Source organism: Pelodiscus sinensis, chromosome 2, assembly GCF_049634645.1.
Source record: "Pelodiscus sinensis isolate JC-2024 chromosome 2, ASM4963464v1, whole genome shotgun sequence".
In the NCBI taxonomy this organism is placed as follows: domain Eukaryota; kingdom Metazoa; phylum Chordata; order Testudines; family Trionychidae; genus Pelodiscus; species Pelodiscus sinensis.
The window spans coordinates 145,726,170-145,753,657 of NC_134712.1; the positions used below are offsets into that span (position 1 = coordinate 145,726,170).

The following is a 27,488-nucleotide window of genomic DNA, read 5'->3' on the forward strand; positions in this document are numbered from 1 at the left end:
TCTATAGCACTGATCCCCCAGTATATGGAGACAAGCCCTAAGTTTCCTAACACACTATGGAGGATTACATCCACCTGACAAATTGATCAACAGGCACAGGGAAACTGAATTGTTCAACTAAAAAAAAGCAGTCATGAAGCACTTTAAAGACTAACAAGATAGTTTATTAGGTGATGAGCTTTTGTGGGGCATGACCATTATGTAACAGAGGGATACAATGAAAAAGGTAAAAAAATTACAAACTGACAAATCAACTACATAGAACAGAAGGTGGGGGGAATGACAAGGAAGGAGGAAATTGCTTACCGTAAGAGTCAATTAAGTAGCTAATCTGGGGTCACTACGAATATCAAAAAGTAGGGAGGCTGTCTTTGTAATGTGTAAGATAATTATCATCTTGATTAAGGCCCATTCGCAAGGTGTTGAATTTTAGCATAAATAAAAGTTCTGAGTTCTCCCTCTGTAATCTGGTGTTAATGTCTCTGTTGTAACATGCATGTTGTCAGGTCTTTAAGGGAATGGCCAATTTGACTGAAATGCTGGCTGACAAGTTTGTGTGTGGAGATTTCTGATGTCTGTTCTGTGAGCATTGATTCTTTGGCAAAGTGACGGACCAGTTTGTCCAATATACATCGCAGAGGGGCATTGCTGGCACATGATGGCATATATCACATTGCTGGACAAACAGGAATATGAGCCCTTCACCATATAATTGACGTGGTTAGGTCCAGTGATGGTGTCTCCACAGTAAATATGTGGACAAAGCTGGCAATGGGGTTTGTTGCAAGGGAAAGTCCCAGGGTTAGTTTTCATGTGATATGCCCTGTGGTTATTAGTGAGAATTTTCCTGAGGTTAGGCGGTTGTCTATAGGAGAGTACAGGTCTGTCACCCATAGCCTCTCGGAGTATAGAATCATGTTCTAGTATAGGTTGTAGTTACTGATAATGCGCTGGAGGGGTTTGAGTTGGAGGCTGTAGGTGATGACAAGCGGAGTTCTATTGTTGATTTTCTTGGGCCTATCTACAAGTAGATGGTTTCTGGGTATTAGTCTGGCCCTTTCAATCTGTTTTTTTACTTCCCCTGGTGGGTAATTAAATTTTACGAATGCTTGGTAGAGATCTTGAAGTTTTTGGTCTCTGTCAGTGGGACTGGAGCAGATGTGGTTGTATCTAAGGGCTTGACTATGGGATGATGGATCGTATAGTGTGTGACAGAATCAGAGGGAGAATCCAGAAGTCCTGATTCCTGATCTAGCAAACTGTGCAGAGACTCTCTCTCTCTCTCTCTGCTGGTTTCTCTGCATCTTGACATACTGATATCAGCACAGAGAGAGAGAGAGAGAGAGCGAGCGAGTATCCTCTGCTCGACACACCCCAGGATATTCTGCCAGCAATTTGGTGGAAAGCTAAAATTCCTATCTTACTGGAAGTAACAAGGCAGAACAGAATCCGGCAGAGTTCTGGATTGTGAGAAAATCTCTGCAGTACCACATCTTAATACTATCAATCAAAATCTCTACAGTTCTCCAACTGCAAGCACACTTTCCTGATCAGAGATAATTGCATATCATGTAATTTGATAAGTACAATAAAAAGTGTGGTAACTTTAACTTCCCTGACTATGGATTACAACACAGGAAATAACATTTCTTTAAACAAGTTGTTTTGTAAGGGGGTCTTTACACATATGCTTCTCTTCTAGAAGAGAATACTTTATACCACTAAGATGTTTAAATCTGAATTAGGGCAAATTTTTGTAAACACTCAGTTTTTGCAAGTTTTTAAAAATGTGTCTTTTCAGTCATAAATAAGCTTCCTTGATGAAAATGACTAGCTAGCTCCCCCTGAAAGAATGTAATATTTTCCCCTAATATGCCCTCTTGTTAATTGCTTCATTCTTTTCCTTTCTTTCGTCTTTTTTTCCTCTTATTTCCTTAGCATCAGGTCTGCCTCTTTGGAATTTTCTGTTATTTTCTGTTATTTTGTAATAAACAAAAGTGCCATTAATAAAACATTTATATTTGCCTTCCCAAGTAAAAACAAAACAAAGAAATGCAGGCTCCCATTTAAAAAATATACCTTATTTATAAAACTTAGTACTGACTAATTACGAATACAATAAAAAAAGCACAGGAACAGAAAATAAAAGCATCAGTCCTGTTAACAGAGTTATTCAATTATCAATTTATGAGCGATGACAAGGAGATACAATTCAATAAAAGTAAGATTAGAATGACCAATTCAAGCAACCACAATGAGAAGTGAAACTGAAAAGAAAAACTCCATGTAACAGAAGAGAAGGAAAGAAATTTGGCAAGAATAAAAATGAACATAATGTTGCAATTAATTAAATTACTTTAAAAAGTCATTTAAAATTACAATTAAGAAGTGTGTCTAAAAATACAGTTTTCCTCACACAGAGGGCCAGATCCTGATGTAAACTTGCACAAATCAATTGAAGTCTATGGAGTAATGCTAATTTACAGAGGATCTGGCCTACAGAAAAAATCATTTGGCACCAACCTCCACTGTATTTCATTGTTCATCAGGCTGCACATGTGTGCTATTTTAGCAATAATGCTCTGTTCATCCAATTCGTTTTAAGTTACACAATACTTTCCTGAATTAACAAGGTTAACCTTGTAATGTTTTCAAAGAGCTATGAGAAGGCAGTCCTATAAAACCCAGGAACCAGTTTAGTTTAGTGGTGAAGTTCAAGGTTAGTTTAAATCCCTATGAGATAGAATGTGCTATGAGAGCATTCTGCTCTTACATGTATTTTTGTTGCTGCAGGAGAACATTACATCGGAGGTAACATTATAAAACCACAGTTCTCTTTTAGTTTTCTCCTCTTTTGATTAGCTATAGCTTGAGTCAGTTAACATTCCAAATGCAGCCAATACCAAATATTTGGATTTTCATGAATACTTTCCAAGCCTTAAGACAAAGAAGATGCCTTAAAAACAAAACTAAGATAGAAGTTAATTTTGCTATTGACATCAGTGACTCAAGAGTTACACATGCCTAACTATAGAGCATGTTTGTGCACACACCTCTGTACACCAGGCTATTATATACAATTCACATTGTTTATGGTCTATTTGTTTTTACAAGCAGCAAAAACGGTAATTCTTCAGGCTATTCCTGTTAGTTCATACCTAATAATCATGCTTCAGATTTTGTTGGATCTTATCATCAGAGAGTTAAATCAAACCTATAGGAATTATATTGTTAGAGACTGAGGGCGTAATTAGCCTTTTACTGCATTAGACTGCCAAATACTGGGTGAAACTTGAAGACTGGACCCCGAATATAGTTATTTATAAACAAAGAGTAGTCTTGTGGCACTTTAGAGACTAACAAAAATATATATAGTATCACGAGCTCTTGTGGGCAAAACCCACTATTTATAGTAATTGTGGGGTTAAAAAGAAATTCAGGTTACTAAAATAATAATTTAGAAATCATCTATTTATCCAGTCGATGTTAGCAGATTTGGTCAATTTTTTTAAATTTATTGTTCCAAAAGGCTTCTCTCTTAGATATTTGACTTAATATCTCTTTAGAATAAAAATTTCTGATCATCAGAATGTCTACACTACACAGCTATTTCAGGATACCAGAGGTATCCGGAAATAGCTACCCTGCATCTTAACAAGCCGCCCGTTATTTTGAAATATTTTTTGAAATAATGGGTGCGCTATTTTGGCATCCTTGTAACCCTCATTTCATGAGTGTTAAGGGATGTCTCAATATAGTGCATTATTTCGAAATTTGGTTCTGTGTAGATGCACCAAATTTCAAGATAAACTATAGTATTTTGAAATAGAATCAAAATAAGATACAAAATTTGCGTAGGGCAAATTGCATATCTTATTTCGAGTTTAGGGTGCTGTGAGGACGCACCCATTGTAAGGGCTAAGATTACTCAAATCAGAGAGCTGTTCCCGAAATCATACCAAAAGGTATGTAACAATGTAAATATTGAAATATGGGCCCTTTATATTTACAAGTCAAACATGTTATTGTGAAATCTGGATAGAAGGTGGCTCTATCTAGACCTTTAACCAAACTGAAAGAACAAACACAGGAGCAAACAGAAGGAAAAGTTTAATTTCTAAAATACATATAATTTTGACTGAAAAATGATGATAATAAGAAAACAACCTATATGAAAAGAGGGGAAAGGGATTTGGACTGATGTAGAAAAAGTGAATAAGGAAAAGTTATTTACTTATTCTCACAATATAAGAAGTAGGGGTCACCAAATGAAATTAATTGGCAGCAGGTTTAAAACAAACAAAGGGAAGTTTTTCTTCACTCAGCACACAGTCAACCTCTGGAACTCCTTGCTAGTGGATGTGGTGAAGGCTAGGACTTTAACAGGGTTCAAAAAAGATAGATAAATAGATTCATGGAGGTTAGGTCCATCAATGGCTATTAGCCAGATTGGGTAGGAGTGGTGTCAATAGCCTCTGTTTTTCTGGAAATGGGTGACAGGGGAGGGATTACATGAGGATTACCTGTTGTGTTCCCTCCCTCTGGGGTATTTGGTATTGGCCACTGTCAGCAGACAGGATACTGGGCTAGATGGACCTTTAGTCTGACCCAGTATGGCTGTTCTTACATTCTTATGGATAATAAAAATTGATCTGTATGAATGAGTATATTGTTAAGAGGATATACACCTTCAATTTGTGTCACAGAACATTTTTAGAAATTGCTACATAGATGGCATTTGACTTTTTGCTACTAAAGAGGTGCTCTGCTGGAGGAATTGTGAGGAAAGGGGGAAATATGTGGGTTTACGTCTAGGATTAAGATGGTTTGGGAAGGAAATTAGGAGACTTATTTTAAGACAAAAATCTGGCTTTCTAGAGATCCTCTGATCTGTTTACTTAATGTTCCAGTAAAGAATTTACATTTTAAATAGAACAACAAATTAATGCTAGCAGCAATACAAATTCCAGCACATTACTGGAAAATGTGATTCCTCCTCTTATGAAATTAAGGTACAGTAAAATATGGAGTGTCCTTGTAATGGAAAAGTTTTTATATCAAGCATATTCCCTAGAGAAGCACCGAAAAGAGGATAGCTATTTAGTCACCCTTTCTAGCGTACGCAAAGGAGGGAGGCTCTCTCACCAGCAAGCCAGAATCTTCAGCCAGGTTATTTGAATATTAACCTGATCATGAATAAGTAAGATGCAATGTAATATGTTATTTTTTTATTGTATGGTTGCCTTAACAAAAAAAGGGAAGATTTCTAGTTTCTAGCAAGCAAGATAAATCAGGAGTCATGGAAGAAGCTAGTCTCAATTTACATCTTCTATTGCAAGAAGTCATTCAATCTAATTTCTGCTCCCAGTGTGAAATGCCTCCCTCACTGCTTGTTCCAAAGTCCTCCCTTAAACTAGGAACCAGGAAAGGATTATGACAGGAAGGTCAGGCTGGGGGCAGGAGAATAGAGACTTGGGTTGAAATCCTGGCCCCAGTGAAGTCAATGGGAGTTTTGACACGGATTTCAACAGAACCAGGATTTCACTATGTGGTGTGAGAAACTGGAAGATGAGGCCAACAGAAGATTGCAAACAGCATGCAGATGCCAATCATGTTGGGAAAGGCTTGTGCTAGGATAACAAACTGGTTTCTCATTTGGGAGAGAAAGAGAAAAGAAGATGGATTTTAAGCCCTCCGGCAAAGAGCTTTGTAGAGTATATTCTGCTGGGCTTATCATCCTGGACAGCTACTCCTATCTCTTGTGCCTCTAAAGTCCCTCTCTCATTGCCTACTTTCTGACTAGCCTATCTTAGCAGGCTGTCTGTGCTGAGCACAGATGTAGTCAGGAAAGCAGGCTGGCAGCATTCCCAGAATGGAGACAACCATTTCCACTAAGTTGAAAAAGGGAATAATTTTATTTTTTTTAAATGCAACTATGCTTGAGATGTTACCAAAAAGTGATTGTGAAGTCTGGGATTGGTATAAACTCTGTTCTGTTGGATCACATGAAACAAGAAAGTGTTAGGCTCCCAAGGACAAAATGCTAAAGAGGGGGCACTTTTCGATGCTTCCTTTTCAAATCTTGCAAAATGTTTGTCTGAAAACGTCACCGAACATTCAGTTGCCTTCTAATAATAAAGATATGCTGAATGTAGTGAAGCAATCTAATCTTTAAGGTATTTCAAAGAGGGATTTACTCCCAAATCTCAGTTCCACTTTTACTATGAAGCTGCTACAACCACCTTCATGATATGACTTTATGTGATACAAAGCAGGGGTAGGCAATAATTTTAGACAGGGAGCCACTTCACTAATTTTTGAAGTGGCCCGGGGGCCAGCCCGGAAGGGGCGAGGCCTCTGGCAGAAGGGGGGGGGGCAGGTCAGGTCACAACACTTCTGTGCTTCCCTTCCCACAGACCCTGACTAGTCTGGGAGTAGGGGAGCACAGTGAAGCTTTGCCCTCACCCTCCTCCCACCTAGAGAAAACTGCCAGCTGTTCTAAACAGCTGGCAGTTCCCTCTAGGCACCCGCCCCCTTGCAGTGCAGAAGGAGACTTTGCAAGCACCCCCCATCCCCAGGCTGATCAGGGTGTGGGGGTGGGAAAAGCACAGAAAATCTCTTGCTCCCTGCCCCCCGCCCTGCAAGCACCATGCCTGCCTCCTGCCCCTGATTGGCTTGGGGGAGGGGGAACGCACAAAGGCTCCTCCTGCCCTGCAAGGGTTGTTATTACCACACATGATGCCTGCCCCAGAGATCACATGCACACACATTTGAATCCAAACACCAATTTTTAAATCTTCAGATAAAAATTCTTAACTGTAGTTGTGCACAGCTAAGGTAGGCTTTAAATATGGCTATATTCTATTTAATTTTATATTTAACTTACCCAGATCGAGATGAAACTGAAACCTCACATTCCTTTTGTTGACTTGCAAAAGACAAATCCTAAAAAAAAAAAAAACAACCCCAAAGAAATAAAAACCACCACATTAGAATTTTGTACCTCTCTGTATTTTTTGAAAGTTTTATGTTGTTTTGAGAAATGAGGTAAATCAAATATTTGTATAGGTCCTCTCTAGTCTGGCACCCTCAGGACCTGACCAGCCCTGAATGAGGGAATTTGCCAGACCAGGGGAGGTCCCCTGCTACCGGCCCCTTAGCCCGCCTCCCCTCCTTTCTCCTCTCACAGCCCTAACCCTTCCCCATCCAGGCTGCTGTGCTGTTGTAGCCCTGGCAGCCCAGACTGCTGCATCCCTGGCGGCCTTAGCGGGACTGCCGTGGCCGTGCATCCTTGGCCCTGTTAACAGAGCTACTGCGGTGCCATGTCCCTGGCCTCACCTCCGCTACTGGGGCTGCCACGGCTGCTGCCATCCCCGGCCCTGCTACTGGGGCTGCCGCAGCCCTGGCTGTGCTACCGGGGCCGCCAGCCCTCGTCACTGTTGCTCCTAGCCAGGACTCCCTGTTGCCAGACAAGGGAGTCCCAGTTTTTGGAGGTCCTACCTGTATAATGCTATTAAAATACATTTTTAAATAGTGTACTAATGTATTAAACAAATCAACTATTATACTTGTTATCGAATAAGTCTCATTCTGTGGGTGGGCAAAATCTCCCTTTTTAATATAATTGATCTTATTTATCCTGCACTCAATAATATGCTAGGTATCGCACATACAGAGAGAGTCCGTTCCCCCAAAAGCTCACAAATCTAAAGGTCAGAAGCCACATTACAAAGAAGAAAACAACAACAACAAAATGTGGGTGACTATTAGAAGAAAGCAGGAGTAATAGGTGAATTAAGATTGTAGCTGTTGACGTTTAGTTTTAAATCAGGAGTGGGGAATTTTTTTTGTTTCGGGGGCTGCTGATCCACAAAAAAATCAGCTGGGGGCTGCTCACAAGTGAGAAGCAGAAAGATACTTTTCACATTCTCCTCACGCACCACAGCCTAAGGGGGCCCAGCCTAGCAGATTTTGTGTGCTCCAGCTTTGTGGTAGGGCAGTGTGGGGAAGAGAACCTACAGCCCCAGCACAGGCTCCCCAGTGCTGAGGGGAGCCTTAGCCTCAGGATCCAGATCCAGGCAAGCCAGGGGCTACATCCCGCCTCCGGGCCTGACGTTCCTCACCCGTTTTAAATGTTCAAAGCAATCCTTATACCTGAAAGTCAGAATACACAACGTATATAAAGTAGCTCTTTGAATATAAAGATGACTATTAAAGAACAAAGTTATTATGCTGGACAACAGAATTTGCCATTTTAAGACCAACAGAAGCTGCCTTCATTCCAACTGCACTGATCCAGAAAACAAATCTGGGGTAATAGGTTAATCTCTCATTTGCACTGATGTTCTTTATTAGCAGGTCGATAGACTGGTGTTCTTCCATACGAATACAGGCATTCCCCGGGTTACATGGATCCGACTTACATCGGATCCCTACTTACAAACGGGGTGAGGCAACCCCGCACTAGCTGCTTCCCTCCAGCAGACCAGGGAGACGCGAAGCTAGTGCCTCTCCCAGCAGACCACGGAGACGCGGAGCGGCTTTTCTCAGCAGACACCTCAGCTTGAGAATAAAGGACTGAGGGAAGTGAGGTGTGGGAGAATAAAACTGAGCTCTGGAGAAATGTTTGGCTAGAGTTTCCCCTACAATATGTACCAGTTCCGACTTACATACAAATTCAACTTATGAACAAACCTACAGTCCCTATCTTGTACGTAATCCGGGGACTGCCTGTACACTATTAACAAATTCACAGTCAGCTGCAAGATTTTGCCTTCTAGTGTTATTGAGGTTACTATGTTGCTGCTTATGATTTAATCAAAATTTTGATGATATTTGGGATATTTGAGATTTTCTTAAATCTGCAGCTCTTGGATTTAGGTGATTGTACAAGTTAGAGATGTGAAGGACTAGTCAACTATCTGAAAAGCAAATGCTTATCAGATAATCAACATAGTCAACTAGTTGCTTCCTCCACGCCCCCTCCCTGCTGCCTCTATTAGAAAGAGACAGCTTGGGGGGGGGGGGAGTAGAGGAGGGCGTACGTCAAAGAGGCAGCACCACTTGAAGCCTGGGGCCAGACCCCGGGCTTCATGTGGTGCTGCTGCTTTGAAATGCAGCATGCAGCCCAGGGCCAGCTGGGGTGTCCCCAGGCTGCACGCGGCGTTTCAAAGTGGCAGCACCGTGTGGAGCCTGGGATCAGTTTGTTTTTTAATTTGAACCCAGGCTGGATCTAAATGATGTTTTGTAGGTTGGGTTTTTTTGCTTGTTTGCTTTTTTCTTTAAGGTCCATTTTTCATCATGCGATTGCACTTAACTGTCTTAGTCCAGCTACCTACAGTAAGACAATTTGCTGGGCAAAAATTTCCTTATCACTAATTTTAGCTGACTCGGTGAAAGCTTTTCCTGAGCTCATCTGTTAGCTATGGAAAAGATTCCTTCCTGTTCGGGTGATGGAATCCTAGACTGCTGGTCCACCATGTCAATTAAAAAAACAACACTTTGCAGGATTCACAGGCAGCACAAAAAGAAGATGGATTTCTGGATGCAAGCAGGGGTACAAGATCCTACCTGTAGGTGATTCTTTCTGACAGAGGGATTTTCTATTACTTCCACATCACTTTCCAGGTCTCTAGTATTCTTCATGCGCCGCTGCTCTGTTATATAGTCAAAAGTACTCAGCTTCTTACCCACTGTATACAACAAAAAATAGACGCTACAATTTAATTTAGACATATCGCATGTATCTATACAATTTACAGCACAAAAACCACCACCACGTTTTGTGTATACGGGATTATCCAACCTCCCTATGCTGCCTGAATCAAGAACCCAAAATATCTATTTCTTTGTATCTGCATTTACATTTAGCACACTCGAAAGGGTGTGAAATATCCTTTTGTTTTATTTCTAGCATAAACAGAATCTAATCATCATAGCACTCGGTAGAATTATATTTCCTTATGGATAATTTGCTGAGATGAACTTCAGATTCGTTAGTCATCATCATGTGGGATTTGTCACTAAAAACTGTAAAGCAACACATTTATAATAATGTAACATGGACAAGTTCCCTGAGATGTTGCACAATGTGATGCATCTGCAACCAGTTGTTACTGGCAGAATGACAGACAGATTTTCAAGAGACTGCACTAATATCATATTTAGAGCTCTGGGGGTATGTCTACACTACCCCCCTAGTTCGAACTAGGGGGGTAATGTAGTAATTCTGAGTTGCAAATGAAGCCCGGGATTTGAATTTCCCGGGCTTCATTTGCATGATGCCGGCCGGCGCCGTTTTTAAATGCCGTCTAGTTCGGACCCCGTGCCGCGCGGCTACACGTGGCACGGACTAGCTAGTTCGGATTAGGCTTCCTATTCCGAACTAGCTGTACACCTCATTCCACCCTGGAAGACCTGAAAACATTGAAAGAAATATTAGGGCTGATGAAGAGGGGAAAACCCAGAGTTAAAGAACTTCCATCTAAGCTTTGAAAAGCAGAAGGGCTTTTTGAACTGAGCTATTTTATTCTAGCCTTGTTTATGAGCGAAATTGCCTTGATTTCAATCCATGCTGATGGGAACTTTAAAGTTTTACTTTGAAATTTCCAGTGAGAAAGACCCCACTATCACTAAGTACTTCTCCACACAAAGCATGACCAACCTATGGAATTCATTGTCACAGGATTTTGTGAAGGCCAAAAGTAAAACTGGGTTCAGAATAGTTCATGGCAGAAAGATCCATCAGTGACCATCAGACAAGTTAGTCAGGGATGTAACCCCATGATCTGGGTGTTCAAAAGCTTCTGACAGCCAGCTCCTGGGATGACAGGTAATGGATCACTCAATAATTTCCCTGATCTGTTCATTTACTCTGAAGCATCTGGCATTGGCCCCTGTTGAAAGATCAGATGCTTAACTAACTTAACCGTTGCTGTGACCCAGCACTGGCCATTCTTATGTTCTTACACAAAATTCACACAAAATGCCAAGTTTTAATTATGAAATCATGCCAAAAGTCTGTGCAATTTTTATATAAGCTTAAAATGTACTCCCAATTGTTAATCTTAGCAACTCTGCCTAAACATGAAACCAGATAAGATTCATGTGGTTTCTCATTTCAGTAAAACTTTCTTTCACACATTTCTGCCACTAAATCTTACGCAGTAACTAGGGTTGCCGGGTGTTCGGTATTGACTTGGACACTCCAGAATTTTCACCTCCTGTCTGGTATTTTCTGATTTTTTCCCAGACAGGAGGCGAAAATACCAGGTGCTTACCTGGTTCTGCAGGGGAGCTGTCTGGCCTGGAGCAGGAATTCAAGATGGCGGATGGCCGCCAGCAGTCTGTTAGGGCCAAAAAGCCTTTCTTAAAGGGGCAATGCTGTTCGTTGTTGTTTTTTGCTTAATGATTCTCGGGGTCCTCTTTTTTTTTTCTCAACAACTTTGGTCTCCCCCGTTTTTTTCCTCAACAGAATTTTTTCCCCGGTGTTTTTCTTTGGGGGGGGGGGCGGGTGGTTCAGTATTTTTGGTTAAACCATCTGGCAACCCTAGCAGTAATTGGTACCTTTCCACGAGAACAAGGGAAAAGATCAAGTGTCTAATGGCTTCTTCTCACCCATTATCTCAGATCAATACATTTTGAAATGAAATACATTTCAGGAAAAACAAGTGATTTAACTTTTTATAGCTGCTTGCTGTACCGGTGGCTCTAGAAAATTTGAAGAATATCAAACCACAAATCCCTTTCTCCCCCATTCCTAATCAACAGCAACAATGGGTCAAGCAGCCTGAAGACGAGAGGAAAAAAAAATCCTTGATGCCTTTTTAAAGCAAGTTCTTTCTCCATTTCCCAAAACAGTTTGCGTAGGCTGAGGCACTGCTCTAGAGAAATCGGCTGCGCACATAGGCCTGGAGGTACCGTTCAACATTGTCCCCCATGTACACACTATCAAACTCTGTGGGGCCATCCCCACTGCAGCTACTGCCACTAGCACCCTGCCTGCCAGGTCTGCACCATTAGCAGCTCTTGCCTTCTAGCATGGCCCATCCAACCGCAGTGTTACAATTTTCAAATGTTTGTTTGGAATTCGGGTATTCTAAAAAACTTATGTTAAAATAAATAAATCTCCATTTATCACCTTTATTAAAGTTTTTTTCCTGGGGATAGAAGTTTTGTGGCTATTAAGTTCAAAGAATATTTGCAATGATGTGAATATCATGAATGTTTAATTATATCTTCCAATCTACCTACAGAGTCTAAACAGTGAATTTTGAAGAGGTATGTGAATACCTGTTTCGACTGGTAGGGACAATTTTTAAATGTATCATGTCTTGCCAAAATGATCAGAGGATGATTAAAAAATAATATAAAAGTCAAAGTCTGACTTGTTGAATAAGCACATGACTATGGCAAAACACTGTCAAGAAGCACGTTTAAAAAGGTCAAATATCTTGTCAATAATTATTTTAGTACTGCGGATTTCAATAAAGATGCACCCACATCACTGGCAATCAATCCATTTCCATCTAGAAAAACAAGAAACACTAAAAAGCTCCTAATTTTCTTTACGGAGGTAAAAATAACTACACAGAGAAAAAACCCACTAAAATTAAAGTACGGATTGCAGCTTAGCAAAGCACGCTGTGGAAGAGACCCTTTCAATGCTTCGTATACTCCTTGATATGCCAATTTCAAGAATGCTTTTCCAGGTCAGATATTTCATAGTGGTAAAATGTTGCTCTGGGAATGGAATGATTTGAAGCTGATTGTGTACACACTATGCTTCAAAAAGAGACATGGAACACAACTTGCATTCCAGGGTGAGGGAGGGATGTGGTGGCACCTTTGCACCCTTCTAATCTGGGTGGATATGCCCCTGGAGAACCCCTTAGGGTTGTTAGTTGGCTCGTTAAAGCTAAAGCAGCTACCCTGGTCTGCTTTCAGGCCCACAGTAGTGCTCAGAATTTCTGCAAAGCTGTGTGCTGTGGCCCCACTCCCAGCACATTCCCCATACCAGGGCTTGCAAAAGGAAGATGGATTCCTGGCTCTTTTGCAAAGTCTGCACTAGGAGAATTGTCCCCTCAGGTGGCACCAGGGCTTTTAAGGCTCCTTTGTGCGACTCTGGTCCTTTTATCTGACATAAGCAGGCTGAATAGTATTAGAGGTGTAGCCATGTTAGTCTGGTCTAGCTAAAACAAAACACAGGACTATGCAGCACTTTAAAGACTAACAAGATGGTTTATTAAGTGATGAGCTTTCGTGGGCCAGACCCACTTCCCCACGAAAGCTCATCACCTAATAAACCATCTTGTTAGTCTTTCAAGTGCTGCATAGTCCTGTCTTTTGTATAAGCAGGCTGGTTCTTCTTACAATGCACGCTTTCAAAAAGAGAAAGCACAGCTGACAAGATCAATTGGCTGTATGATCAAGATAAAAATCCCATTACCTCTTGTATCACTTTAGCTGAAGCACATTTGTAGAAATGAGGCAGGAAGAAGTGATGATCGGGGGGGGGGGGGGGGGGGGGGGGGAAAGTAACCATAAAGTGAAACAAAAGGAGCGGAGAGGCCAAGTAAGCAGGTTCCATTCATAAGCTTTGAAATTACATGTGCTTCATATTATTTTGAAAGCCAGTTAGGGAAACACATTTGAAAAAAATTATAAATATTTTAAATAGTTATGCTTATTTACTAATCGCAAGGGGATGCTTTAAGTGAGGCACTGATAGTGAATATACCTGGCCTCAATGTTCTTCCCCGCCCCAGTAACACATAGAAACATTCTATTTCACTGTACCTCAAAATGTACTTTGGATGCATTTGCATTTTATTGTTAATGGACTTCTATGTATATCCACTAAAACAGTGGACAATTAAAATAAATAATAAATACTAAAGAAAATATTATTACAACACCTCTGAATGTCTGCATGTTAAAGATTTATAGATTTTATGGCCAGCAAGGATTATGATTATTTAGTTATAAACTATAAAATTTCACCCCATAATACATGCATCAAACCCAGAACTTCTCTTAGAATGATATCTTTAGGAAAAACATGCAAACTTGATTTTAAAACACCAAATAAAGGGTTTTGAATCTTTGATCCCTCTTGAGACTCTGCAAAACTAAACCCTTTAAAAATGAAACAGAACTATTTCTTTCTGCTTTATAGGAAGAGTATACATTTTGTTTTGTATGCAGGATCTTCCCTAGGGGTGATGTTCACTCTTTGGTAATTAAGCTAATTCAAATAATCAGTCTTTGTCTTTTTCTGTTATTGATAAATTTCTTGGCCAAACTGCATTTGGGATGCAAAACATCATGTGTTACTGTGGACAGAGCTGCTTAACACTTTCTAGTTATAATTCTCAGTTCTCTGTTGCTTATAACTAACCAACTTCAGACATTGAGGCTGAAATTTCTATAAACTTTATCTATAAACTTGGGTTTATAGATACCTACAGCAAATTAAAAGATGGAATATTTATAGTCATTGATCACAACGGACTGAGAAGGATTTTCCTGAAACAATCCTTGCCCACTTGCTTAGACAGAAATATTACATACAGAGGTAGAGATGAAATAGCAACAAGTGTCCCAGTAGCAGGAGCGACGCAGTTCCCAGGAGCATAGTGATCACTGCTATAGCCACGATTCCAGCTGCTGTAATGTCCGCAGGAGCAAGAGGAAGAAAGGCCAACCACGTGTTGTTTCCATTGACTCCTACCAGGGCAAAGTAAAGAGGGGAAATAAAACACTTCAGATTTATGGATATAGGAAAAAACAAGCTACCCACAGTCTTTCTTGCAGCTCTCCTAACAATTGGGCTTTGACCGATCTTTGCATGGGGCTATTCACCCTGTATTTGTTTTGATTTAAAAAAGATATTTTTAAAACAGAATCAGAAGGATAAACAGACTTCCTAGCACTGTTTACTTGGACTACTCTTGATTCCTCAAAAAACTGAAGGTTGGAAAGTGGGAAGAGTGTAACAGATGAGGGATAAAATTTTCGAAAGCAATTAAGTGAATCAGGAGGCTGTCTAACTGACAGTCAATGGGACATAGGAGGCCAAGTACTTCATCCTATTTAAAAAAACGGTACTTAAAGGGGCTTTTGAAAATTTTACCTTAGAGCACTGGCCCAGCAATTCCAGAGACCTGGATTCACATCTTAGTTCAGGTCACAAATGTGGTTGTCTGAGCCAGACTCACCTCACAAAGCTCTGGCTATATGTGGGACAATTATTTCCTGCTCATAGAGACTCAGAAATGGAATAGTAGGAAGTTATTATGGATCAGGATCAGGGTATAACTAGAAGAGCTAGATGGGGAAGCTTTGCATCACACTTGCTGATACTGCATCTGGCTCCAATAACTCCCACTTGAACGAGTATCTGATTCACTTATTCTTCTTCCCAACCTCCCCCCCCCAAGTAATTTCTAGAAGTCTAGAAGTCATACACCTCTCTGACTCTAGTAAATGTGGTAAACCATTTAAAAAAGCCTTGTGTTGAAAGAAATCTCCACTTTCAGTGTTGTGGAAGACAGAAGAATTAATATAAATATCTTTTAAAAGATGACGTATTTAAGAGTGTTTTTCATATAGCTAAAAACAAATTTCAGATTAGGGACAGTACAATGCCAGAGTATTTAAGGGTATATAAAAGCACTTTTACTTTACATACTCTGAATATCTGTGTGTACTCCTAAGACATATATGTATGCATTAAAAGTCTTCTAGATGAACATGAAGACAGTTTCAATGCATATGCTTTACACAGTAAGTTTATATAGGCAAACACAGCAACTACTGTTCGACCCAGAAGTCCATCATATGCAGGAAATTATTTTACTAAAGAACCGGCTCTGGAATGTGGTGGTCTGCTCACAGGATTATATTCCCTAATCTTTTTTTTTTGGGGGGGGGGATATATAAAATCTTTAACTTTCATCAAGAAAACCACAATACAAAGGCAGACAAGAACTCACTGTCTTATCTAAAGGACAACACCTTTAAAACACTGCACCCTCCCAACACTGCACTAGTGTCAACCAACATCCTTCTGATTAAGAAGTCCTACTGACATCTTCTTTCAATTAAGTTTATACATATCTGGATCTCTGGGAGCTGTATCATTAGATAAACAAGATAAAGAGCACACATAATATATTTTAAGTCAGTGGAAAAATACTTTCAAACTGAGGTGCTGTGCGTAGTTCTGCTGGATTCACAAAGTACTGGATGAAGACATATAGGATCACCAGTATCAGAAGGAATACACCAAGAACAGCGGAGGCCACAGCATTGAAGAAAAACCTAGGTACATAAGAGAAACACACTACTGCACTATACTCAGAGGATGACCAGGCATACAGCTTCACAGAAATAATGTGTGTTTATTTATAATATACCATTCAAGTAAAAAATACAAAGGATGAAATTATATCAATCTCAGTTAAAATACTTTATTCACATCCCAAAACATACCCACAACCACACACAAATGAACATTTTACTTCCTCCACTCCCTATTGGCTACCCTCTCAAGCAAAAGCCTGTTAAACATATGCCCTTAGACATCCACTAAAGGTCAAATATATAATTGGGCTCTGTTGCCCAGTGGTATGAATTTCAGCATCTTTGGCTGCTCACCAAACAGCCTGCCTCCAGCACCCAGATGTTTAAACCTGATAATTTGTGACTTAAACCACTGGAATAAAATGACTTTTAAACCACTGGAATACAAGAGGCAAATTTGTAAGTTAGCCAAGAAGGAGCCAAACAACATAAAACTTCCATAGACAAAAACGGAGAATCTTGGTTTGTACTGTGAAAAGGAAACCCAGGTTCACCAGTGCTGTCAATTGTAACTTCAGTGGCTGTGATGTGATGGAAGAGAAGAAAACTTCTTTTTTGCCTCCATTACAGCCATTGCATAAGACTTCAAAAGTGATTTATGATATGATCAATCAGATTTGGAGCTTGGTTTCTGTCACCAGCACTCAACCTTGTGCTCTTGTCTTTCCACTACCTCTGTCTCAGACTGCCTGAAGAAAAACTTGCCCTGTGAGGAGGGTGCAAACGTGGGGGTATTAGAACAAACCTACTGACAGCAGATGTCAAATGTCTAACTGGACTGCTGAAGGAATAGCACACATACATTGATATGGAGTATTCTTCTTTAAAGAGCTTTGAAACCTCATCCATCTTTGTAGTTAACCAAATAAAATGATTCCAGAGAGAACAAAGGGTAAGCCCTGATGCCAAACCAAAATGAGGACATTTACCATCCCTATCCCTCCAAATCAGCGATCAAACCCAAAGCAAGCTAGCTTTATCATCAGAGTCAAAATCTATGTAGGAGGTGTCATGGTATATATGACATCTCTGGACACAAGTATCATCCACATTTGCACTGGAGTTACCCAGGAGAATAAGCCTCTGACTCCAACACACAGTTGTGGTACTTGGGCCCACTACTTAGCCATCCACTGCTGCCCAACAAATCCTAGTCTGTCTCCTAACAAGGTATATGCCCCCATTGTATTATATAATGGCAACAAGAGTTTTTTTCCCCCCACACAATGACTACAAAATACTTGTTATTCCAACTTTATACCCCTACTAAAAGCCAGGGCAATGGGACAAGGCCAATAGATTGTTCCACTCACCCACCAAATTAAAATAAATCCCTCTAAATATAGCCCCCATTCATCTCTCTAGCACACAGTAAAGAACCTCACCTACTTCTCATTTTCTAGAGTCTGTTCTGAAGTGTGGCAAAACACTCGACCTACTGTGACTTCACTACAAAATACAAACTTTCGCCATTTCCCTTTTCTCACACTCCTTTTGTTACTCTTCTATGCAAACAGTTCAACTTTTTCTTTTCCATTCAGCTTTTGGCATTTTAAATGCAAAGAATTTACATAGTTTTCACCATAACTTATATTTAGGGGCTGAAGAAGCTCACATTTTGTTTGACTCTTTTTGTAAGTGCTCACATTATCTTTACATACTATAGAGTAAGTACTGTAGCAGGCTCTCACTTTAGAGATGCTTTCCTCATAAATTGTTGGCTACTTTGCAAACTGCTGACTGACATGCAGAATTCAAAAACAAGGGAGCTTTGGGAAAATAAATATCACACTGGTTTGCTTCAGCCTATTTTCTCTTCCTTACAAGATATAATCAGGCATGGAATATTCAAACTAATATTTTATGCACTTCTTTTATTCACTCTGTTCTAGGTAGTATAAACATCCAATAAAGAAATAAGGAAATTAATTTCTTTACTGTATTCTTTTTGGACTGATACTGCACATTTGAATAAAAATGAAATGCCTATAATACAACAAAAGAAATGTTTAGAAACACACCTTTTATTAATTACAGTAGAGTATCAAACCATACCTACTAAGGGCACTCATTATTTAATTAAAAGATCAAGGCTTGCAAGACAAGAATTACCTCTCAAATTGGTGAGTGAACATATATTTGCCATAGCTGTTGTAACTCAATATGGTGGCCAAGCAACTTTATGCAACCATATAGATTGGTACAGTTGACTTATTGGAAATGAACTGCAAACACAGTAAAACTGGATGTCCCTGGGTTATATGGGCGAGGAAAGGGATATATTTTAAACTGGTCTCCCAAGGAACCATTACCTTGATCTCACTTTTGTACAGCTGAAAAAAGGCTGCTGACATAGGAATGTTCTCTGGAAATCCCTGCTAAGCAGTTAAAGGTCCTCAAAGGGAGCAGGTGGGCAAAGCATCTGGTTCATTGGGAAGTACACTTAGCTCCCATTGATTTATTTCATGGACAAATCAATATTATCAAAGCTAGCCCGTATTGGCTTACCAGTAATTTCTGCCTCCCACACAGTTATTGAGCCACTTACAGTGGTGATCGAAGTCCGCAATGCACTTATTACAGGCACTACAGTGTTTGGCTTTTGGCCCTCTAAAAACAAAAAGATATAAATAAAATGGAATAAGAATTAGTCAGTAAAACAGGCCACTCTTGTAGACAAACAGGCAGCTTCTGAGAGACAGATGTCTTGCAACAGGTGTATACGTTACACAGAAAACAAAAAAATCACAAGCAGTCCATGGCACATAGCCCTTTCCACCCCCACCACAATTCCTCGCCCTCCGGTGCTGTAATCAGGATTCCTCTGGCTGTCATTCCATATAGCCCAGGAACCAGCAAGGAGAGCACAGAAGAGACAATCTCCCTACTCTATTCATGTTTGATATCCCAGGATTCCTAGGTGAGTGAGAGGAACAACCTCAGATAAAGTCCCTCTAAGGCTATGTCTACATTATAGCTTATGTTGGCATAACTGATGTTGCTCGGGGGTGTATGTGAATAAATCTCCTCCCTTATCCTCCCAACTGACGTAAGTGATGCTGACGTGACTGCCAGCATGGACAGTGCTGTTGTGGCAGGAGAGCTTCTCTCATTGGCTTAGCACAGAGAGCATGGTTGCAGCTGCACCACTGTAAACTCTCTAATGTAGCTATACCCTAACTCTGCAGAGCAGGTACAGAGCATGTGGTCATACAGTCAGAGCTGTGAGAGGATGGAGCATGCGCACTGACTGACTTTTTAGGAATTTAGCTGACAAACTATTACAGGTCTCCACTCAGTGTTTGCAAACAGAGATTATTCAGAAGCATGTAACTTGGCCAGACATGGATTCATTTTCACAGGGAGGCAAAAGCACATCCCAGGGCAACCCTCCTGCCAAATTTCAAGTCCCTGCTCTGAAACAATGGATGTGCTATGTGATTTTGACAATTTTTTCCTAAAAAAAAATGGACAGCACAATTTATATTCCCCTAATTTTGTTCTCAGAAGTTGCCTAATCGTGTAGCTGAAACATTAAAATCACCCTGGAGCAAACCCCTGGTATGGCAAATTTCAGCCTGAAGTGTGAAGTCTGTGAAAGTTAAAAGAAAATGAAAACAGGATCTTACGATGGGAATTAGCAGGCAACCTCAACTGTAGGTAGAGCTAATTCAAAGCCAGAGATTTCTTACTAACAGGTTGGTTTCTTTTTAAGCTCACCAGCAGGAACATGACATCACAAGAGCAAAGAAAAAAATATAAAATGCCTCTGAATTTAAACAAGGAAAATCCTGATCTTTGGGGTTTTTTTATTGCATAACTTACACATCAACTTCACAGAGATAACAGTGCTGGTTCTGAATGACGTGCTTGTGCTTGCTTCTGTCAAAGACTGGCATGGGGCTGCAGTAGTTTTTCTTGGCCAGCACATTTTGATCTGCTGGGTCAATGGTGATGGCAACAATGTAAGCAACTAAATGATGTGCAAAAAGGACACCGATTACCTGCATTACTGTGAGTTAAGGAGACAAAGAAGCCACACAAAAATGAAGATCAATGATTTTTTCCTTTCAATAGCTTTTGCTCAATACATGTTATTGTGCCATTTTAAAGCGTCCTTCCCCCCTTTAAGTTTGTATTTTTGAAGATGAGGGAGGGATAAACTGCACACTATGACTTATAAAATGGAAGAAATGCTGGTCTAACTTACATGGCTTACGTTCTTTCTCTCCCTTACCTCTTAGTTGCCTATATACATTTTCAATACTATAAATAAGAAAAATGATTTTCAGTTTTATTTTATCTTAACAAAAGGAACAACTACATCACCCTCCTTCCCAGTTTTAACTAATTAGTGGCATGTCACAGTATCAAAAGAATTAAAAATGGGAATTACCAGGTTTATCTTTGGTGTTTTGTCAGGCTATTTTTGTCAGGCTATTTTTGTAAGTCCCAAAGCAATGGGGCCACCATTACTTCCTTGGAGAAACTGTTCCACATCTAATACATCTCACCGCTGAGCCTAATACATCACATCTTCAGATTTTTCCCCCCAAGTCAGTAGAATTTTGCTTCTCTTATTCTTTAGCTGTGACAGGTGCCTGTATTTACTGCCTAATGTTTATAAACTCCTGTAGACAGCAGGGCTTAACTCAAAATAAGCTATGCAAATTGAGCTACATCAATTACATAGCTTATTTCAAAATCAGAAGCATCTACACAGCACTTATTTCGAAGTAAAGCAGTCTTCCTCCGACTTCCCTTACTCCTCGTACAATGAAGGACCTCATCTATATAAGAGACAAACTGACAGTCAGACATTTGCAGGAGTTGGAGTAAGACGCCCTCCAGCTTGACAGTATTTCAACATTATTTCGAAATAACTGCCTGCTGTGAGGATGCGGACTAAGTTATTTTGAAATAACACTAGTTATTTCAAAATAATGTTGCTATGTAGACTTACCCAAAATCTAACAGGGAACAAACTAATTGCATTATTTTCAAGTTACTTTTGAAACCTTTATAGACCCCTTTTTCCCCACCTCAAGATACAAGCCACAGAGAAATTCTTGGAAGAAAACTGTAAGAGGATTTCTGTACATTGCCCTGAGAGGAATCATATTTTACCCACATTCCAAGGTGGCCAACTTTCAATATTATCTCAAGTCTCGTGATATTGGGGTTTTTTCATTAAAGTCTCAGCTCCTGGAGATATTTGATTATGGGGGACTTTAGGAGACTGGGTTGGGAGTCACAAACCAAGGACCTCATCTATATAAGAGACAAACTGACAGTCAGACATTTACTGTCCCCGTTTCCTGAGAGGCAGTGACACCAGGCCTTGGTATGTGCCAGTTATTTGGTAAAAATGAAGTTAGGGACAAAGACTCAGGGTACTTGTTATTCCCATTTATTTATTTACAATGTTCACACAAGACTCGTTTACATGGGGAGGAAAGGAGGCAAGGAAGCAAGCACCTCCAAGTAATTCACTTTTTAAAGCCCCAGTCAAACTATTGCCTGGGAAAGCAGCTCCCTTTCTAGCCCTTGACTGAGCTGTTTCCTACATTCCTTACAGAGGCAGCAAGGGGGCGGGGGGGAGGAAGTGACTAGTCGATTATCCTGTCGACTATCCGGTAAGCATTTGCTTATCGGATAGTCAACTAGTCATTCACGTACCTATTCCATATATTGTCTGTGCTGCATCTCTTTACACTCTCACCCGGCAAACTTGTCAATCCCAAATCACATGGAATGATCATTAAAATTCCAAATACAAAGTATGAGCTAGTTTAGGTGAGACTGAGCATTAAAACACATTGTCTAGCTCAGGGGTAGGCAATAATTTTTGATGGGGGGCCACTCCCAAGATTTTGGAAAGTGGTTGAGGGCCGCACTCTTCCATGGTATTAATGGAGGAGATGTGAGGTCTGGGGGTGCAGAAGGGAGCTTGGGGTAAAGGATTAGAGTGCAGGAGGGAGACTGGAGTCTGGGAGGGAGTTTGGGTGAAGGAGGTGGTTGTGACCTACGGGTGGGAACTGGGGTGCAGAGTTTTGGGATGTGACCTACGGTAGGAGGGGATTGTGATCTCAGGCAGGAGATGGGGTGCCAGATCTGGGAGGGGGTATAGGTGCATGTGGAATAGCAGGGCAGGAGTGTGGGGCACAGGGTTGGGGAAGGGAGGGGCTGAGGTGCCAGAGGCAGGTTCTTGCCAGGAGCCTTACTAGCCTGGCTGCCTGCCTGCAGGGCTAAAGTCTTGCAGAGCTTTCAATGTTTGCGCCTGCTCGGCCATGTGCTTGAGTGAGTGAGCAGGTGGCTTGTGCTTTGTGGCTGCCTGTTATTCAAACAGGCAGCTCCCATTGGCCAGTGTCTGTCCAGAAACCAGCCAATGAGATTGTGCTGATGGTGGGAGTAGAGTCTGAATCTTCTCCCCTCCATCCAGACTGAAAGAGAAAGAGCCCCGCAACTGCATTTCTGAGCGGCATTTGGGACTGTGGGAAATCAGGGGAGTCTGCCTGGGGCTCCCCATTGCCTCCATGGGCTGGATCCACTGGCCTGGCAGGCCAAATCTAGCCCATGGGCCGTATTTTGCCCAGGCCTGGTCTAGCTTCTCTGCAACATAAGAAAGTAGTTCAACTATAACCAGATTCCCCAAGCATTCCACAGAATTCACTTCTTGCTACAGAAGTTAATTGTGCAGTCATTAAGTACTAATATAATAGCAAGAGGCAAATGGATTGTCTTTTCCTACTGGCTCTAATGATGATTACCCCCACACAACAAAAAAAATCAGATGCCCCACCCTACAGCACCATGCAACAAACAGATGGCAGCAAACCGATTGTTTTGTGCTCAGCTTAAGTCATAGAGAGTCATTAAACTGCAGTAGGCTAATAAACAAGCAGAATTCCTATATAAAACACTGAGAATAGCTGCCACACCATGTTTTTGTTTTGTTCCCATGGTAGCAATTACCAATACTTTTGAAGAGAATGAACATTCAGTGACATGACAGAGAAGGACAATGGGAAGGTGTGTTTTCTTGACCGGAGCAGGAAGTCTCATTGTGTGCCCCAAAGCAATAATTTCCTACATTATTTAAAGTAGAATTCTTGTCCATTAGAAACAGAACAAGCTCTGTACCACAGTGCTAGATCTCATTCAAAAGTAAACAAGCCCCAAAAGCTAGAAGTGACCAGACTTTGCTTCTTCATAACTCTGCACTACAACTTAAGCTTTGAGAACACAAGATAAGGAAAATCAGCATAATACAGGAACATTTTTCGTAAGACACAGAAAAAAAAACATGCTAGATACAATATTTCTAACAGAGTTAACTCTTCTTTCTGGGGCAGAGTGCCTGAGGCAACATCATATAATGCATAAGATTTTTTAAAATTTTGTTGAACTTCATCTACAATCACAGACTTAACCAGAGGAATTCTAAAGAGCCCCGACATGTAATTCTTCCTGCCTCAAAAAGGCAATCAATGAAAAGCCCTTTTGTGTATGCATAACTTGATCAATTTTTTACCCAGCAGTTCTTTAAACAGTAATTTTTTCAGTGATGTGTAGGATTATCTCCCTTTGCACAGCATATTGCTTGGTGTTTGAACACTGGGGGTTCATTTTCTAGGGTCCCCATGCTGTCTTAGAAATGCAGCATTATTTGTGTTAATGTATCTGATAACATTACAGTTGTTTATATCAAACTTCATTTGATCCTGAAAGTAATGAGAGTTGTACATTGTACAGGAATAGATTACTACCCATGTGGTATTTTCATTTAGAAAAAGCAAGAATAATTATAGTTGGAGTTTTCCCTCCCCAAATTCTGCAGCTGATGGGAGCCCTTTCCGTCCTCTCTATCTTTTTTTGAAAACACTGGTTAATTCAGTGGGGTTGGACCAGGAACAGATCTCCCCAAGAAGCAGTGGTCACAGCTGCTTTCCACTAGAGCAGCGTTTCCCAAACTATGGGATGCATCCTGGTACCGGACCGTGGGAAAAAATGCTGGGCCTCAGCAAGGCTGCCATGTGTTCCGGGCTCCCAGAGTGCCTGTGTGGCACCGGGTCCCCCAAACCTTGGGCAGGGCTGGGCGGAGGATGCAGCCAGATGTTCCGGGCTCCTGGCAGAGATGTAGCGAGGGAAGAGCAGGGGGGGCAGTTCCCCCCAGGCGCCATGCTAGGGAGGCACTGGGCTGGGTTTTGCGTGGGGTGCTGGACTCACCTGGGCTGCAGGAGGAGGGAGGTGCTGGGAACCTGGCGCTGGACTCAAGGGGAGGGAGGGAGAGGCAGGGAATCAGCGCTGGGCTCAGCATGTCTACGCGGTTTGTGGGGAGGTGCAGGGAAACAGAGCTCAGCTGGGCTGCAAGAGTGAAGAGTGCGGGGTGCTGGGCTGAGCTGCTGGAGTGGGGAGGTGCGGGGTTGGGCTGCGGGGGAGGGAGGAGGTGCGGAGCTCAAAGCTCAGTTTGGATGGAGGAGAAGGGAGGTGCTGGGAATCCGGGGCTAGACTCAAGGGGAGGGAGGGAGGGAAAGGCAGGAAATCAGAACTGGGCTCAGCAGTTCTGGAGGGGTTGGGGGGAGGTGCAGGGAAACGGGGCTCAGCTGTGCTGTGGGGGAGGCATGCAGGGAACCAGTGTGGGACTCAACTGGCCTGAAGTGGATGGGGAAAGGCATAGGGAACAGAAGGGCAACTGAGCTGGGCTGTGAGGGGCTGCAGGGAACTGGTGCTGCACTCCCTTGGATTGTGGGGGATGGTTTTGGGGGAGGCGCAGGGAACCAGTGGGGGCTGGGCAGCTCAGTTGGGTTGCAGGGGAGGGAGGTGCAAAGAAGCCTAGTGGGGAGGGAGGGAACCAGGAGCCCTGAAATGACCTCCCCTGGTCCAAAAAAATCCCTCTTCTGGAACCAGTCACGTCCAGAGGGTGCCAGACCAGGGAGGTCCAACTCCTACCCAAGTCTCCTCCTTGTACCCTCCCTCCTAGCTAGATACCCTACCCCCACTATGCTCCTGCTCCCGCCTCCTGGAGTGCCCGTGTGGCGCCAGGTCCCCCAAGCCCTGGCCGGGGCTGGGCAGAGGATGCAGCCAGATGTTCCGGGCTCCTGGAGTGCCCGTGTGGTGCCGGGTCCCCCAAGCCACTGAGCAGAGGATGCAGCCGGGTGAAACAGTGAAAATTTAGTCATTTTTCATTCTTTTTTTATATGCATTTATATTTTTGGGCTGCAAAAAACAGTACTAAAAAAAAAAAAAAAAACGGGTTCCAACTAAAGTAAAAAGTTTGGGAAATCCTGGTCTACCCAGCTTCCTATCCATTTTACAGTCCATTTATCCAATCCACATTCCCTTAACTTGCTGGCAAGAATACTGTGGGTGACCGTATCAAAAGCTTTCCTAAAGCTGGCACTGGGGGCTTTGGGAGGACCAGAAACAAATGATTTGCATATTCATCATTTGATTAATGAATATGCAAATATGCAAATTAATGTTACCGGTCCTCCAAAAGCTCGTGAATGGATTTACTGGTCCCCGTGTCAAAAAGTTTGGGAACCCCTGCACTAGAGCAGTTCTTCTTATTCTCTCTGCCCTACCTTATGTGAGTTTCCTGGGTTCAGGAGGAAGTAGCTTTTCTCCATCCAGCTGCTGATGAAGATTGAACTCAGAGTGCATGGGCCAAGAAATATACATACAAAATAGGTATTTTGGTTGTTGTTTAACCCCACATGAAGGGCATGCTCTGCACCCCTCACTGCCTCAATACATACACCATAACTGAGGGGCAGTTTGAACTCTGGATCAACTCCCAAACACAGTTTATTGTTCACCATAAGGGAAGAACTGGGAAAGTCGTAAGGACAATTGATGAGAATGATCGGTAGCCTGCCTTAGCACAAGTTACAGGGCTTTGTCAAGCCAGACTTAAAAACCTCTAGGGATGGAGATTCCACTACCTCCCTAGATAACCCATTCCAGTACTTCACCACCCTCCTAGTGAAATAGTTTTTCCTAATATCCAACCAAGACCTCCCCCACTGTAATTTGAGACCATTGCTCCTTGTTCTGCCACCCATCACTACTGAGAACAGCCTCTCTCCACATCCTTTCTGTAGTGGAGGGCCCAGAACTGGACGCAATAATCCAGGTGTGGCCCCACCAGTGCAGAATAAAGGGGAATGATAACTTCTCTAGATCTGCTGGCAATGCTCCTTCTAATGCACCCTAATATGCCATTAGCCTCTTGGCTACAAAGGCACACTGTTGACTCATATCCAGCTTCTCATCCACTGTAATCCCCAGGTCCTTTTTTGCCGAACTGCTACCTAGCCAGTGTGTAATTCTCACACTCACAATTATAATCATACACCCTAATGTCCTTACATAACACAGGCTTTCTGGCCTGAAGAATTCTTTGAAGGATAGTACATACAGTATCCAATTTTTTTCATTTAGATAACCCTAAACTACTTTAGACTATGCAGCATAAGCCTGACATATTGGAGAGAAATAAGCCTCATTAAAAATGACCTATCAGAGCAGTCATAGCAACAAAACTTCCAACTCCACATAAAGGATCAGATTCTCAACTGGAGCAAGTCATTGCAGATATGCTTCAATCAAAGGAGAGATGCTGATTTACACCACCTAGGGATCTGCTCCCAAATTCTTAGACTCAATAAGATTATTTTTATTCAAACATAAGGAGAGACTCCTCATCTGATCCACCACTTTCTTCTGCAAATGCAAAGAAACCAATTCAATTTGAAACGGAAACATTTCTTGCTTCACTATCAAAAACTAAAAATATAAAATGTATCTTCTATTGTTACCCAAAATTTAGCACTAATGTTTAATAATTTTTCCATTAAAAGTCTGAAATCTTTATTTCCTAGTTTGCAATTCCTGGTCTTCATCAGGAAACATAGCAACATGATGCACTTAAAATAAGTATTCTTTTAGTTTTGAACTTGTTTTTAAAAACACATAAGATTGCAAAAAAATTAAAGTTCTAAGAAGCCATTCTGTGTATGCACCCCTCTAAAATTTCTCTATACAGGCAGTCCCCGGGTTACGTACAAGATAGGGACTGTAGGTTTGTTCTTAAGTTGAATTTGTATGTAAGTCGGAAC

At 41.5% G+C, this 27,488-nt stretch overlaps 1 protein-coding gene across 6 annotated transcripts in view; it reads right to left on the reverse strand.

The window, feature by feature from the left end:
- Window positions 1-27,488, reverse strand: part of LOC102463861 (palmitoyltransferase ZDHHC11) — a 90,777-nt gene that overhangs the window by 15,530 nt on the left and 47,759 nt on the right. For all 6 annotated transcript variants that reach the window (XM_075921564.1, XM_075921563.1, XM_075921561.1 and 3 more), the window contains 6 exons: window positions 20,191-20,369; window positions 18,874-18,975; window positions 16,199-16,323; window positions 14,572-14,727; window positions 9,571-9,692; window positions 6,887-6,945 (listed from right to left, as the gene is read on the reverse strand). In XM_075921564.1, coding sequence (XP_075777679.1) covers window positions 6,887-6,945; window positions 9,571-9,692; window positions 14,572-14,727; window positions 16,199-16,323; window positions 18,874-18,975; window positions 20,191-20,369 — 743 coding nt within the window. The remainder of the gene's footprint in view (window positions 1-6,886; window positions 6,946-9,570; window positions 9,693-14,571; window positions 14,728-16,198; window positions 16,324-18,873; window positions 18,976-20,190; window positions 20,370-27,488) is intronic.